The 17425-nt window shown below is 36.0% G+C and overlaps 1 protein-coding gene across 1 annotated transcript in view; it reads right to left on the reverse strand.

The window, feature by feature from the left end:
* The window catches only part of IL1RAPL1 (interleukin 1 receptor accessory protein like 1), a 695400-nt gene that overhangs the window by 22207 nt on the left and 655768 nt on the right, over positions 1–17425 (reverse strand). Inside the window, exon 8 of the mRNA XM_070366609.1 lies at positions 72–215. Coding sequence (XP_070222710.1) covers positions 72–215 — 144 coding nt within the window. The remainder of the gene's footprint in view (positions 1–71; positions 216–17425) is intronic.

A 17425-nucleotide genomic window follows, 5' to 3' on the forward strand; every position in this document is an offset into this window, starting at 1 on the left:
TTCCTTCAACAAAACAAAAGCAGGAAACAAATACGAATAGAAAGAACATTACAAGAAGGGACTCAGCTTACCTCCATCTAGCTCCTCAGCCCCAAAATGATTCCTGTAGAAGAGCATGATTTCTATCTTGTAACATTTGTAGATGGTCACCAAACAAACAAGCAGCAGAAGGATAGCACCAAGCCCTCCAGCAAGTTCAACTGTATACATCAGCTCTAGAAAAAAAAAATTACCAGAGGGAATTATATTCACATACAAAATCATAAATTCAACTTGATTTCACACTTTTGTGGATGAGATCAGATGTGGGTAATGGATTGACACAACCCCTTTCCTTTCTGCAGTAGAATGTGACCTCTTGATAACTTTCTAGCTGTTTCCTTGGTAATCTGATAAGGTGGTATGTGTTACTGTGTTGCTAAGCAACATTGCTTATGGTAAGAATGAACCTACATTGGTAGATTGCATTTGGGCTGATTTGTAAATACCTGATTGGAAACTATAATTTGGGGCTTGCTAGAGTGAAAGTGACTCTTACACATAAACCTATTCTTGTGGGAATCCTGCAAGGTATGCTGGAGTTGATAAAAGAAATACTGGTTCCTCTGGAGAGGAAGCTTTTAAGCCAGGATGGTTTCTGAACTTACCCAATCTGAATCTTAATCTTTCCCACTTCAGCTGTCACCTGGAGGTTGGGGCTGAGGAAAAATGAGGGGTGAACAGCACAGTTCCTGAAGGGCAGTGTGGAGTGTCGCATAGTTTGAGTGGACCATCTAATGAATACTGTCTGCTGGCTTCTGCCAGAAGCACTAATACTTGTCTTTCTCAACAGAGTGGTGCCAATATGGCTGACCGCAGTCTTGGAGGCTGAGTGCTAACTTGGGATTAAGAACTAGGCTCCCTAGTGGATGTCACACTGGACTATATGGTCATATTTTCCTTTCACTAAGCTCTTAAATGGGCTTCCCAGGTGGTTCAGTTGTAAATAATTGGCCTGCCCAGTGCAGGAGATGCTGGTTTGGTCCCAGGGTCAGGAAGATTCACTGGAGAAGGAAATGGCAACCCACTCCAGTGTTCTTGCCTGGGAAATCCCATGGACAGAGGAACCTGGTGGGCTACAGTCCATGGGGTCACAAAAGAGTCAGTCACGACTTAGCGACTAAACAGCAGCAACAGAGCTAAATATTTTTTTCTTATCCTTTCTTTCCCCTTTGACTTGGTATGTTACTACATTCTATCCAAAAGAGTAACTTTCTTGCCACTGATTACAAGTAATTTTCTTGCCTCTGTATACAAGTTCTCATATTCCTATAGAATGTCTATACAACATAAAAAATGATCAGACAATTTTAGAGATAAAACATTCACTTCTTTTTTCTCCTTCAGAGCTCATGCACAATGTAACAAATTCAATGATACTGGTATTTAAACATTAGGCCACAATGCACAGATTTTGAAGTCCACTTTAGTGAAATGCTAGTTAAACTGCCTGTGTATGTATTGTGACCTTTATCATCATAGTCCAAATATTACTGATGGGTTGTTATTGTTCCTTGCAGTTGACAGCTACCTTGAAAAGTACTAGTTTCCTTAATTACCACTAAAGATAACTATTCCTGAAATTACGGCCCTAAAGTAATGGTATTTTCAATTCTGTAATTTACAATTCACCAAAGGGTTATCTAACTCTGTAATAGTCAATGTAGTCTTAGATTGAGAATTTTAAAAGAATCTATGGTTTTGCAGTGACAACTACTCTTGGCTTCCAAGATCACTCTTGAAATCTTACTAATGGGGTGAAATCATCATGGGTGCAATGCAGTATCAGTGATAAATAATCTGAAAAGTATGGCCATAATTTTCTCACAAGGACATTTTTTTATTTGTGTGTATGTTTGCATGTGATGTCACTTATCTGTGACGATTACAGGAAAAAAAACAAAACAAAACCTCAGCCATATTTCTTCTTATCTAGTTATTAATTTTTAATTCAACAGTTGAATAAAAAGATACATATAACTAGTGTTTAATCAAGTGTAGCTTTCTGCTCTTATTAAAATTAAATAGGACGCAGAAGAAAAACTTACAAAAAGTGATTGGAATTTATGAATTTAAGAAAGAAAAAATAAAGTGAGTTATTAAACCTTTAAGAGTCTAAGTTAACATGAAGTGTGAATTACTAAGAAGTATCTCAAGGAAATTTATATAGTTTGTATTTATAAATACCAGACAGCTTTATCTGCTGAATCTTGTGAGGGACTATGTAAGATAGTCTACAAAAGTACCAGGAATGAAATACAAAACATGCTTCAGTATACTATTTTCCTACTACTATGTGAACAGAAAGGATTAGTATGTATATAATTCTGTGTGGTACTTTGGGTCTTGTTTTCTCAGGATATCAGTTAAACTCCACCACACATAGACACTTGCATAAAACTCTAACTTAGGCCCATAGGCTAATTTACATACCAGAAAATCTGATTTCAATTATACTGGATATAATGGGAGAGATAAGCATTTGGGCTATGGCTTCTTTTCATATTGCTTCTTTTTTCTAATATAACGCATTTCATACTTGGAATTCATCACTCTAAAACTTGTGTGAGAAAAGAAATTAAAAAAAATAATGGAGAATGTGTAGCCTCTACTCCCAAGCACTGTTACTGGAAATGCCCAATGATACTACTATATTAGAAAAGTTTGAGTAGTTGCTAATAAAGTTAAATATGAATCTACCCTAAATATGATCTACTCCTAAGTTCTTGCTGCTGCTACTGCTAAGTCGCTTCAGTCGTGTCCGACTCTGTGCGACCCCATAGACGGCAGCCCACGAGACTCCCCCGTCCCTGGGATTCTCCAGGCAAGAACACTGGAGTGGGTTGCCATTTCCTTCTCCAATGCATGAAAGTGAAAGTGAAGTCGCTGAGTCTTGTCTGACTCTTAGCGACCCCATGGACTGCGGCCCACCAGGCTCCTCAGTCCATGGGATTTTCCAGGCAAGAGTGCTTACTCAAAGGAAAAATAAGCCAATGTCTACAAGAAGACTTGTACAGGATGTTCAGAGTAGTCTTATTCATAGTAATCACAACTGGAAGCAACCCAAATGCTCATTAACAGGGTATAATGAACAAACTATTGTGTGTCAATAGGATACAATACACTCAGCAGTACAAAGAATACACTGCTGATAACATGCAGCCTTTGTGAATTTCACAAAATGATGTTAGCTGAAGAACGCCAGACACAAAGAAATACCTTCAGTATATATATTTAAATAAAGTCCAAGAGCAGGCCAAATTAAACCTTAGTGATAAAGATCACAAAATGGATGCTTTGTGGATGAGTGACAGGAAGATTTATTGGAAAGGGGAAAGAGGGAACATTATGGGGTTAAAAACAAAAAACAAAAACTCTATCTTTTTCAGGTATAAATACAAGTATATACATTTGTCAAAACTCACTGAGCTAGACACTTAAAATTTTTATGTTTTACCTTAGGTTAATTGCACTTCAACTCTTTAAAATATTGATATTTTTAAAAAGAGTCATTATAAGTTCTAATCCAAGGGATATGGGTGAAGAAGCTTTAAGGAAAGAAGGGAGTCAAGACAGCTGCTTTGCTGTAGACAAGTGCCCAGGCAGGGAATGGTTCTTCCATGGTGCCCTTAAGCATATCCTTTGATTCTGGAACCGTGCCTTACATACTCATATCTCACTGAATAGCTTATGTAACAATCAAAAACTATGCCTGAAATGTAATTTTATTAATTTAATAAGCAGAATTCTTTTCCCTCAGATAGTATTTATAAGAGTGGTCTCTACACACATTTTTTTATAACTCCTAAAAATTAAGTACGTGTAAGAGAAAAATGTTAAGAAAGTAAGCTCTTCTTATTTTTAGGGAAGTAGTTGCCCAAATCTGAATTATTCCCACTGGTAGATGTCATGAGTCCCTCAAAAATTGCATATACTAACTAAATACGCTGCTTACTAGGCTAACCAATAATACTGTCTAAAATATAATGAGAAAAAGAGAGCAGGGTAGGTGAGGCTTAGCAATTACAGAAATGCTCTTGTGTCTCATGAATCCCTCCTTTAAGGTACAAATATGAAAAGTTGTATATGCCTAGAGTATGAGCAACAAAGCAAGAAAAATCTTCTGAGCCACATGGCAATCATTTACTTAATAATAAGGATACCAAAAATTAGTCCAAGAAACAGTGTTTGCAAAAAGCTAACTTATCTTGAATCAAACCAGTCAATCCTAAAGGAGATCAACCCTGAATATTCATTGGAAGGACTGATGCTGAAGCTGAAGCTCCAATACTTTATCTAACTGATGCAAAGAGCTGACTCATTGGAAAAGACCCTCATGCTGGGAAAGACTGAGGGCAAGAGAAGAGGATGACAGAGAGATGGTTAGATAGCATCACTGACTCAATGGATAGGAATTTGAGCAAACTCCAGGAGATAGTGAAGGACAGGGAAGCCTGGCGTGCTGCCGTCCATGGGGTTGCAAAGAGTTGGACACAACTTAGTGTCTGAATAACAACAAGTTATCTTGAGATCATGACAGTATCTCAGATTTTCCTCAGAAACTATAGTACTACACGGAGAAGCACAGTGTCTTATAACAAACTTGCAAGTTGGAAAAGAAATGTCTTTCCCCAGTTTAATGCCTGCTACCTCAATGACTACATTATTTTTATGCAAGACTAATAAACATGGCTTAGGTAGTATAAATGTGATACTGTACATAGAAAACCCTAAAGATAGTATCAGAAAATTACTAGAGCTAATCAGTGAATTTAACAAAGTTGCAGGATAAAAAATCAATACACAGAAATCACTTTGCATTTCTATATATTAACAATGAAAAATCAGAGAGAGAAATTAAGGAATCAATCCCATTCACCATTGCAACAAAAAAAAGAATTAAATATCTAGGAATAAACTTACCCAAGGAGACAAAAGAACTGCACACAGAAAATTATGACGATAATGAAAGAAATCAAAGATGACATAAACAGATGGAGAGATATTCCATGTTCCTGGGTAGGAAGAATCAATATTGTGAAAATGACTATACTACCAGATGTAATCTACAGATTCAGTGTGATCTTTATCAAATTACCAATGGCATTTTGCACAGAACTAGAAGAAAAAATTTCATAATTCATATGGAAACACAAAAGATCCCGAATACCCTGGGGAAAAAAAAAAATTTTCCATTTAGGTTTTTTATGTTGGTTTACATAGCACGTGTAAATTCTCCCAAAGAAAATGATCTATTAGATTCAGTTCCACATTCTTTTTTTGCTCTAAGCTGGACATATTCATTAATATGAGTGCCAGCCAATATTGCTTACACATTAGGTGAGGACAAAATTACTAGGGGTTAAATTCTGTTACAGTTAAAAGAAATGATGGGAACCCACTGCTGTATTTTATCTTTACATTACAATGTGAATGGTGTTGCCCTAGCAAATGTCATTTCCTTTTGAAATGGGATCTACTTTTCAGCTCAAGTTCAAGCTGCCTAGAGTGGCAGCATTTAAAAAATAAAAAGATTCCATTTCAGCACAATTCAACATCAGAGGATGGAAAAAGAAAATGCAAACCTTTAAAACTCTGTTTAGCCTCTATGTTATGTTTTTAAAATGATAGACTCTGCCCCCTTTAAGGGACTGAGATGGAATACGGTAAATTGTAAAGCAAAATCGCTAGGCAAAACCTAAGGGAAACAGGCATTTGGTTAAACACAACAAATGAACAAGTGCCAAAGAGTTACGTTTAAAGGCACCAGCAGTCATTTAGTTACAGGCAATTAATAATAGTCCATGGAAAGCTCAAGTATGGGCTAAGGGAAAACACATTGATTATTGCTGCAGTAGTAGACTGCTTTCAGAATAAATTGCTTCAATTTAAAACTAGATTTGCTACAAGCATTTTGAGCAATGACTACAATTTTTTCTTATCAAGACAGTTGGACCAAGCAACCCTTTAAAAGAAACAGCTAATTAAAATAAAGCGCATGCCATCCGCTAGTATATTGGATTACATTGCAAATAATAAATGCATTTGGTTTACACTAATCTTGCTGCAATTACCTAGTGTAGTCTGGAATCCTATTTTTTTTTTTTATTGGCCTGTACCTGGTGTTATTTTTGCAAATTTTTTCTGCTAGGTATCTTTGAAGAGGTAAGGATGTTAACAGAGTTAAATCACAGTTTATAATTTTGAACTCTTCCCTTGGAGTATCCATTTTCTTCTCTCTATTTATACATATCATCTTGTTTAAAGTATAGCCGAAGATTTTAGGTGACTTATATAGTTCACTATATAAAGTCCTTTCAAATGTTCTGCCCTGATTTATATGCAGTAAAATGTAAGTTCGTGGGGGAAATGTCTGATAGACGATATAATGATCTTAGTTTATTCATTAGCCTCACCAAGTACATTTCTTTTTCTCTCATTGTGTTATAAAGAGCTAAACTTTATAAGGATTTATCCATCCACATAAATTCATATGCATATTTATTTCTCTGGAGCAGTATAACTTATTTGTTCCTGGCAGGAGGATAATTATACTCAGCCTACAAAGATATTCAACTCAATTCTATAATACATCAATGCAATTTAGAAGCAGTTATAATTTTTTTTGATGACACATTAAGAAACTGAATTGCTATTCACATAATAGCAAGAAAATGTTTTCAGAAGGTATAAACTGGTATGTAAAGAGTAGTTTAGCTCTTGAAAAAGTGCTTTTTGGAAGAAAGAAGAATAGATATAATAATAGTAATAGTAATAATACTGAATGAAAATGGTCTCTGAATTTAACAACTTGATCTGTGCAGCCAAACATTTGGGCAAAAGATGACCTTCAAAGTAGTGTATTTTGCCATTTTGGAAAGAGGTTTTCAGCCAAAGTATCAAAGTAAATTTTAGTGTCAATTGAGAATACAAATAGGGTCTTGGCGGAGACCCATGATTAAGGCCTAGTTAGACTAAGCTCCCACAAGCCCTTGGATTGGAAATGTTATACATTCATAAACTATTAAAATGAAGAATTAAATGAAAGACTAGACAGAAGAAATGCATTGTTTTTTATATAGTTACCCTCGGAAAGTCCTTTTTCTTTCTCCAACCAGACAGGAAGGGTGCTAAGTTTCATTTTGTATTTTTTTTTTTTTCTGTGAAGTAGGGGAATGTTCATAAATGGTATGTATTAAAAGACAGTTTACAATGAGTAATGACAGAAATCAAGTAAAACATGAATCCATGAGTTTATATTAATTATAAGCAAATTAATAAAAAGGAATGCTCTCCTTTACAGCAGAATGCCAATTGGCAAATATAGAAGGAATAATAGAGCTGGAAATCACCACTTTCTACCATCCTAATAATAAATGACTCAGGAAAGAATTATCAACAGAGCCTAAAGTTAATGGATAAAAGACTGATGAGGCAGAACATTCATACTATCTTAAAGCACCTCCTTACTGATTATTTAGTAATGATTAAGGGAGAAACAGACACCATCTTAAGGAAGTGACCCAAATGAGCATCACCACTAATGGGACATGACACCGTGTACCTCCTGACGTAATGCATTAAGAAGGCATAACAACATTTATGCAGTATTCCAGCCACATGTAAGAAAATATCTGCCCAAGGAGGAAATTACAAACTCAAACTGAGGGACACGGTATAAAAAATAACATCTGGTTTCTATTCTTTGAAAAAGTCAAAGGCATAAAAGGCAAATAAAAGTTGAGGAACAATCCCAGATTAAAAGAGACTAAAAAGACTTGACAACTAAATGAGCTGCATAATTCTGGATGGAAAAGGTGGTACAAGAATATTATGGGAATACCCTTTGAAATGTGAATATAGACTATATATTAGATAATAGCAGTCTATCAATTTTCAATTTTCCTAGATTTGATAAATATACTCTGATGTTGTAAGAAAATTTCCTTGTTTTTAGAAGATTCACATTGAATAATTTAGTCATGGTGTCTGCAATTTACTCTCATGTGATTCAGAAATATGTGTTTATATACATTCTGTAGATTTATCTTATCTAACCTGTCTAGATGAAGAGATATAAGGCAAGTGTGGCAACATGTTAATAATAGGTGAATCTAGTTGAAGAGGCTATATGGAAGTTTATTGTATTATTCTTACATCTCTTCTGGAATGTCTGCAGGTTTCTTTTTCAAACTAAAAGATTTTCACTATAGCATTTATCATTATAGGATATAATATTTAATTTTCTAATTACTATATTTATTATCTATTGTCTATCTCCTCCCATTGGAATTTAAATTCCATCAGGGAAAGGTTTTCTTTGTCTATTTTGTCCATATTTTTTTTTTACTGATACTATCTCAAGTGCCTTGAAATCTACCTGACACATAGAAGAAACTCAGTGAATATTTGTTGAATAAGTGGATGACTGAATGACTAAGAAAAAGTACAATTTTCTAATGAAAAGTTATGCTTTTTTTGTATTCCACTCTAAAATTAGAATAATATCTCTGTGAGCCATTTTTCCAGACAATGGTGTCATGAGGTTCAAGCAACTGATGTATAATTATTAATACACAGTCTATTAACTTGATAAAACTTCATTTTATAAAAAAAATGGTTAACTTCATAGTACAGATTTAAAACGATTCTTCCATCTATAAACCCGATGATAACATACATAGTCTTTGTAGAATTAAGGAACTAGGAGAGTTTGTTTTCACTTGGCATTTAGGAATCAATCTTGTATTGTTTTACATCTTTGATATTATTATATTATTTATTACTCATTTTTGTCTTTTCACTCACTCCTTCATTCACTTTCTTTTTGTTCTTTAAGTGCTTTAAATGTACTAGGTATAGTGTGTTGAGTTCTAGTGATCAAATGATGGATGGAATATACTCCTTGCCTTGAAGGAACTGATGTGTAGTTGCAAAGTCAGGCATGCAAGGAAATATTTTAAAAAAAATAAAAATATTAAAAAAATTAAAAAGCTAGTCTTTATTGTGCACCTAAGTGTCACTCTGCTAGGCCTTTTATATAGGGGTAAGAAATGCTCTACTGTAAGAATAATAATCAAGGACCAGATGAGCATCTCACTCAGGGTGCTTTGTGTATGCGTGTTGTGTTTCTGTTGGGGGATTTTAGAGACAGAGATCAGATGCTGTATGGCACACTGCTGGACAGAGGCTGCAAACGAATTTGGCAAGGTTGAGTGTGAAGAACAGGGAAAGCAAGTATATGGTATGATGAGTGATGGTAAGCAAATTTATGCTCTGATTTCTCAGCTGGTATATATCGTTTATCTTTTTTTTTTTTTTCCTTTTCCAAGCAACTAGCATGTACCTTGAAAATAAATATCTGTTTGAAGGATTCATGGTGTCAATTAAGTCAGGTTTCTTAAAATTAGGTCAGAGAAAATAGGGCAAAGATTCTCCCCAGTGGAAAATTGACATATATTTTCAAAATGTACCATGTGGTCTTACTAACAGACAGAGCTTTATCGCTGAAAACATTTCCCCTTTGGATTCTAAAAGCACTGTTTGCAACAGGTCAAAATCCAGAGACCATAAGGTGGGCTGTGCACAGACTACCGTGTATTTGCACACACAGAAACATACCAAATATTCGATGGGGCCCCCTTCACTTTAGATTGTGTAGGACTTAGCGTGATGGGGAGAAACCAGACAAAAGAACTATATTGAACAACAAAATGGGCCTCAGGTGACCAGCTTAGAAAAGACACAGCCATTGTACATCAAGGTGTCAAACTTCACTGATGCCTAAAAGAAAATCTCTGAGAAGAAAAAGTATTTACTTTATCTCTACTATGCATTTCCTTTCAACATGTCATACAAATAGACAGTCACAGATGGAGTGTTACAAAACATCTCTGGAGAGAAAACTGTCAGAGTGAAGGTGGCGTTGCCATTTAACTCCTTTGTGTTAAGGGCTGCAGTGTTTATCCTGGACGCAACCCTCCACCAGAGGATATATTGTCACATTTAGAAGAATTTGGTCTTCCACTGGGATTGCTTCTGGCCAAAGAACCCAGAACATCTGGACTGCTTAGATAACCAATAGAAGGAACCATGTTTTTGACAGAAAAACTGAACACTTCTTAAAAAAAAACCTGTATGATGATTTGCAGTATATTCAGTATATTGAGTTGTTAAGAATAGATTTATAAAATATATTACACATGTAGAAACGAATTGCACTGCAATAGACAAAATGGGATGTTTTGATAAACTTCAGAATTCTATGTTGTTATTATAACTTTTTCCCTTTAGGATTTCTTTCTTAGGATTTTTAACATATTTCTTAATTATTGAGAGCATTACAATAAAAAGTGTTTGGCAAAAGCTATCTCTCTCACAAGACAAGTTTCATTCAAAATCTTGGTGATTCAACAGAGCTAGAGACTATTAAGGTAAAAATAATAATCAAACCACATGCTGGGTCATTTCCTTCAATGGAAGTAACAGAAAAATCCATTTCTTATCCCTGTTGAATCTTTTTTGACCACTCTGATTTCTGAAAACATAAAAATGCTGAAGAAAATAGTGGTAAGTTTGCTTTCCCTTTCTCATTTTGAAAATAGATACTAATCAAGAATTTATCAACATTTAAGTATTTTTTTTCCTTCCATCAACACTCTATGAAGAAATAGACATGCCTTAGGAACTACCAATAGCAGGACCTACCATTCCTTGATTCCTCCTAAGGGTCCTTAAGCAACGACAAAGTTGAGAATAAGGTGGGTTTCTTATATCTTTTACTGGCCTGTGTTGTCCGGATATATGAAGAGCCCATCTTCCATAATGAATTCTCTTTTACCAAAACAGCAATAACACTGCCCTGCCTCACACGGACTAAGGCCTTATCTTATTGTCTCACTCTATGTACTGGTTTTTGGTGTATGAAAATTAGCAGCGGTTTGAGAAAATGCAGAAGTCAAGGTGTCCCCCAGTATGCAAAGTTTTCTAATATAGACAGATACAAAGGAGAAGCAAGAGTACATTCAAGGAAACAGACTTTAATATACTTCCAAAATGTGGAAATAATTTGATATTATAGAAAACAGATTAATGGTAGGTTTCCTATAAGCATTTTGAATACTCCAGACTGTAGCAATAGATTTTTTTCTCACCTTTTTTCCTGACTATAAAATGCGCTTATTGTAAAAATTTTGAAAATCATATAACAATAAGAAAAAGAAATTAAAGGTCACATGGAATCAGACCACCCTGGGATAACCACTATTACTACTCCAGTTACAATTGTTTAATGAATCTCTTTCTAATGTGTTAGATGTCGAGTGAACGTAACAGAGGCAAGTGACCTATAGCTTTAAATGCTAATACTTCAAAAAAGCTTATATTTTGTCTTTTACTCTGGACACTTTTGGAATAGAGTTGTCCACGGTGGTTTATAATCTGTGTTTTGCCGAGGGTCCTCATGGTAAACTCTTTATCCTAATTAATTTTTCATTCACCTATCTACCCAATCATTATTTATAGATGCTTGATTCAGGAAGGCAAGTCAAGCAGGAATTATTTAACTCTACCATGGAGCTTTTCTCTGTATACAAAATAATCATTTTTTGGCAACAGTTTACAAATATTCCTTGAAAAAGTAGATTAAAACATAATCCAATTTTAGAGAAAATATGGATTTCAAGTTACATTTAAAAACAAGTTGCATTGTTTTACCAAAAAGCAAACAAACCTGGTTTGTAAATAGTTAAAACTTGAGGGACTTCCCTGGTGGTCCAGTGGTTAAGACTCTGTACTTCCGCTGCAGGAGATGTGGGTTTGCTCTCTGGTTGAAGGAGGAAGATCCCGAATGCCACATGGCAAATTGAAAATATATTCTAATATTGTCAACTTTTATGGTACTATTGAGTTGCCACTGACATTAGTTTGCCCAGGAAGACAGCCAGTATGGAATTTTGTTGTGACATCTTTAATGTATTCCTTTTAGCTACTTTCAATAGTGATATATTTAGATAATATAGACACACTTGTTCACTTGGGGAGAATTAGAAATGCACCCGAGCAGTTGTGAGTCATTATCTGGAAATGGTGAAAGTATAAATGAGTTTTCAAGTCATATTCATCTTATATTTCATACTAGAATTAGAATTCCAAACTGATTTAAGTCAAGTAATTTAAGTATCATTCTTCAGGCTTTGATAATGGCCTCCTCCATTTTAGTTTCCGTGAATTTGGTCACCGTTACTAGTCACATATCTTAAGGAATTCTAATTTCTATTCTGCCATTAGAGAAACCTGTCATCTAAAGATGTGAATCAACTTTACAAACAGTTAAAAATGTAACCAAAGTCCTGGGAAGAGCAACTGTTCCATTCCACTTTCAAGATTTGAAAACTGAGGTACAATGATACAAAACTCTGAGAACCTGCAAAATCTGATGAATGCGTTTATATACACTATTAGTCACCCAGGGTTTAATATGTTCTTACAAGATTACTGCATTGTGGTTTAAAGACAATTAGGTAAATGATAAAAATGAAGAACAATGACTTAAAGAGACTTGCTCTAGCTCACACACAAGAGTCAAAAACAAAACACTCTCTCAAGTAACTGTTTTTCCATCACAGTTCACAATTTTTCAGTCAATTTTCATTCATATCAAACTCTAATTCATCGTAATGACCTTTGGGTGATCTTTAAAATGACCATTCTGTATTTTATTAAGTATACCACTGGATTTCTTCTGGTCAAGTACAAACAAAATCTATTTTAATAGTATTTAAATGTCCAATTGTAATTTAGAGAAATCAACCTCCGGATATATCATTCCTCACAGAACACATGCTAAGAATAGCATATGTGCCCTAAAAGTAGAGACAAATAGCTAACATATTTCTTACAGATGGCAAATGCAATTATCAACACTAAAATCTAATACAAGTTACCATGGTAATTTATTGGAAATCAACACATTCTTTTCCTACTATATGACCTGAGAGAACAGTTAGCATTTTTTAATGTGTCAAGTCTAATTTCTCACTTTACTGACCTGGTTGTCAAAGTTCGATATACAGGGAACTGCTTATTAAAAGTTATACCTTGCATTTTTGACCCAGTTGTGCCATTTCTCAACTGAGCGCAAGAATTCACAGCCATAAAAAGGTACAGCCATCTCCCTCTCCCCAACAATGCTGTTTTAATGCCCAGGATGGTGATTGACCTTCTTTCTGCAGCAGTGACTCAACTACTAAGGATAACTAACCCAGTGCCTTGCCCAGAGCTGGCACTTAGTACATATTTAGTGAATGGGAATGATTTATTGCTTTCTCATGCAATAGCATTATATGAATATATGAATTATTTTTAGCAGTAAAGTGAGATTTTGAGCAGGATATAAGAAATTGTCAGTTACTAGGTTGTTTTGACCTAGAAATGATGAGAACATGAAAGTAGTTCTGAGAAGTGAAGGGAGTGGTGTGTCAGTGGGTAGTGGTCACAGAGCTGGTATTCTGTTTGCGATCTCCGATCACATATGTGAAATTGGGCAATGTGTGTGCCTCATGATATCTGTGGCTTCTTGCAAATATCTTAAACTGAATTAATATTGTTGAAACTGCTTATGTGTTGCTTTCCAAGACAAAGATCCCAGTTCCAGTGGATTCCCTCTGCTCTCACTGTAGGTCTGTGTTTTTATAACCTCTTTAGATGCTAGACAGATGCCTATAAAAAATGATTTGAACTTCCAAACATGCAGGCCTGTTTATCCAGATTCTGTTACTGGGTTATTTCTTCTTTGCCTGTTTTTTAATCATATCATTAACCATGGAGGTTCAGTTTTCATACTGTCTGCCCTTCCTTACAACACACAGTTGAGATTCAGCTGAGCAAGTGCTTAAAACAGGAAATCAGCAGTATTTACTGCCCATCATAGGGCTTGTTTCTCCTTGGTAATTGCTATTTTCACAGACTGAACTCTGTATATAGCCTATTGGCATAGGCTGAAATACATGTATATACCCATATATAGGTTGTTGAGACATTCTTAAGTGGATTTCCATTTTCAAAAGGGATATGTAGGAACTGTGTCCAAGAATGAAGGCCCTCTTCCTGTAAGAGGGTAATTATTTAATAGTTGAAGAGTGTTCTCTCAGATATTGCCCTGAGTAGCAAATGTGTTCTATAAAGCACAATTTCATTGAATACATGAGGCAAGCAACCTCATTAAGAGGGGATGTGAGGGCAATGTACCAATGTTCAACTAGGTTCAAAGGTGTTGATCATATAAAAAGAATGGGGCAATTAGAATTCATCCCACTGACTGGCTCTACCCCTTTTTCATTCCTCTGTCATGGAAACAGTGAACTCAAGAGAGTTAGTTGCTTTTCACCTATTAGATTCTACCAAGTTTGTTAGAGGACCTAATGTCTAGGCAAAGACCTTGGCATGCCAAATGCGATCCACAGACCAGCAGCATTAGCACCAATAAGAAACCTATTCAAAATTCAAATCTTGAGTTCACCTTAGACTAAGGAAATAATAAGAACATGAAAAATCACTTTTAAACAAACTTCCTAGGTGATTTCTATGAACTGTAAAGATTGTGATAACAACAACAGCAGAAGATTGTAAAGCATTGCTCTAGGGACTTCTAGTTAACTCTCCCAGAGTGGTATAGGGGAGCAAATTTTGCTACCCCAGTCTCTTTGGTGTGACGATTAACTTAGTCTGATTATTTTAAAGAAAAAGAAACTCAGGAAGTTTTTCTTGTTTCCTCCAGCTTAGTTGCCCAAAATACTGGGGTGGCCAAAAAGTTTGTTCAGGTGTTCTGTGCCATCTTATGGACAAACTTGAACAAACTTTTTGGGTAACCCAATAATTTCAGTAAAGGGCCTATTCCCAGAATAGAGCTATCAGCAGAGACGTCTGTAAAGAACAAGGGCCAGGTATGGCGAGGGGAACCTAGCAGGGCCTAGAGATCAGAGTCCACTCTGTGTCCCATGGTCTCTGTCTGGCCCAGCAAACATTTGCCTTTCCAATTCCACATGAATTGCCTTCCTATTCTTTTAGGTTCCAAACCACTACCCCTAATATTCTTGTTTATCTTTAGCTGAAGATGGTATTTAAGTGAGGATTTCAGTCATTTTGGTGAGTTACTCAGTTCTCCTGGGTTTCTCTGATGTATGAAGTGAAAAAAAGTGAAAGTGTTAGTTGCTCAGTTGTGTCCGACTCTTTGTGACCCCAAGGACTGTAGTCCCCCAGGCTCCTCCGTTCATGAAATTCTCCAGGCAAGAATACTGGAGTGGGTAGCCATTCCCTTCCCCAGGGGATCTTCCTGACTCAGGGATTGAACCCATATCTCCTGCACTGCAGGCAGATTCTTTACCATCTAGCCACCAGGGAAGCCCATACATGTTATTAAACTTTTGCTTAAATTTTCTCCTATTGATCTGTCTCATGTCAGTTTAACTCAGATAAAAGAACTTATATAGGTACAGAAAAAAATTCTTCCTCCCTGACAGTCAGTGTAGCAGGCAGGATTCAACTTGACTAGCTGGACACTACTAAGTCCGAGGATACTGTAGCTAAGAGATTCTTCAATAATTGACCAAAACTGGCCAAAGGTAAGAGTTTATACCATGTCATTTGGTCTCCCAGATCTCTGCCTGTGGGTCTGTTGGAAATGAGAGTGGTAAGAGTTCTTTCGGAGAAGGTGATGGCAACCCACCCCAGTACTCTTGCCTGGAAAGTCCCGTGGACGGAGGAGCCTGGTAGGCTGCAGTCCATGGGGTCCCTAAGAGTCAGACACAACTGAGCGACTTCACTTTCACTTTTCACTTTCATGCATTGGAGAAGGAAATGGCAACCCACTCCAGTGTTCTTGCCTGGAGAATCCCAGGGACGGGGGAGCCTGGTGAGCTGCCGTCTACGGGTCGCACAGAGTCGGACACGACTGAAGCGACTTAGCAGCAGCAGCAAGAGTTCTTTTTCTCTTTTATAAAATTAGCTTAGCAAGAGAAAATATTTGTGGAGTTAGTTTCTTAGAAACTCTGGTAAATTCAACAGAGTATTCTTGGCTTTATTGATCCTTTTCCTCCTAAAGATGGTAACCTGTTTTTTGCCTCGTCTATTGTGTCATTTGTTCTATGTCCTGAGAGCTTGACTTTTTGACCAGTGGGGATATTCTCCCTGATATGTACATTATGGAGCCTCCCTGGTGGCTCAGTGGTAAAGAATCCACCTGCCAATTCAAGAGATGCAGGTTCAATTCCTGGGTCTGGAAGATCCCTGGGAGAAGGAAATGGCAACAAGCTCCAGTATTCTTGTCTAGGAAATCCCATGGACAGAGGAGCTTGGCAGGCTATAGTCCTTGCGGTCACAAGAGAATTGGACGTGACTTAACCACTAAACAACTGAGGACTTCCCTGGTGGCTCAGATGGTAAAGCGTATGTCTACATTGCGGGAGACCCGGATTTGATCCCTGGGTCGGGAAGGTTGCCTGGAGAAGGAAAGGGCAATCCACTCCAGTACTATTGCCTGGAAAATCCCATGGACAGAGGAGCTTGGCAGGCTACAGTCCATGGGGTTGCAAAGAGTCGGACACGACTGAGCGACTTCACTTTCATGTACACTATAGATAGGGTATTTTTATACCTCTAGATGGCAATACCATAATCAATTTGTAAAAAAGCTCTATTTACTTAGTTTAAAGTAAGCACTTATAGAAATTATTTCTAAATATAATAGGAATTAACTCAAATGTTTCTCAAGTTCATGTGATCTAAGATTCATCTTTAGTCAATAAAAGCAAATTTAAAATTACTGTTTTAATTAAAACAGGTATATCTTTAGAGTTGTCAGCATTCAGTGTAATACTTTTATTCTATCTAGGTTTACTAAAAGTCAAATAAGTTCATTCTATCTCTGTTATAAAATTTGTCAACAAGAAAAATAACTTAAAAGAGTTAACTGCTTTAATGTCTCATAAAACCTTCAGGGGTAATCTAAGTGTGATTATTAAAGACAAATGTATTAAAGAGATGCAAATGAGATAAACTCTTTTAGGTAAACTTTCAAAACATGATTGTTTTATGATGGTTAAATAGTTTCCCAAATCTTTTTGGGAAATTAAACCCTTAGGGTTTTGCTATCTCAAATTGAATGAGGGAAATTCATTAAATATCTAGATCATTTCTGAATAAGATAAAACAATAAAATATTAATACATTGTTTCATCTACTTCTGACTTGCTAATACAGAGAGACTAAAGATGAATTTCAGTTTTTTAGTCACTAGATCTCATTCCACACTGAAAGACTGCACTACTTAAAAGGGCACATATGTCTAGAGATTATAAAAGGTATTTATAAATTCTTTACACCACAAAAT

Source organism: Bos mutus, chromosome X, assembly GCF_027580195.1.
Source record: "Bos mutus isolate GX-2022 chromosome X, NWIPB_WYAK_1.1, whole genome shotgun sequence".
NCBI lineage: Eukaryota > Metazoa > Chordata > Mammalia > Artiodactyla > Bovidae > Bos > Bos mutus.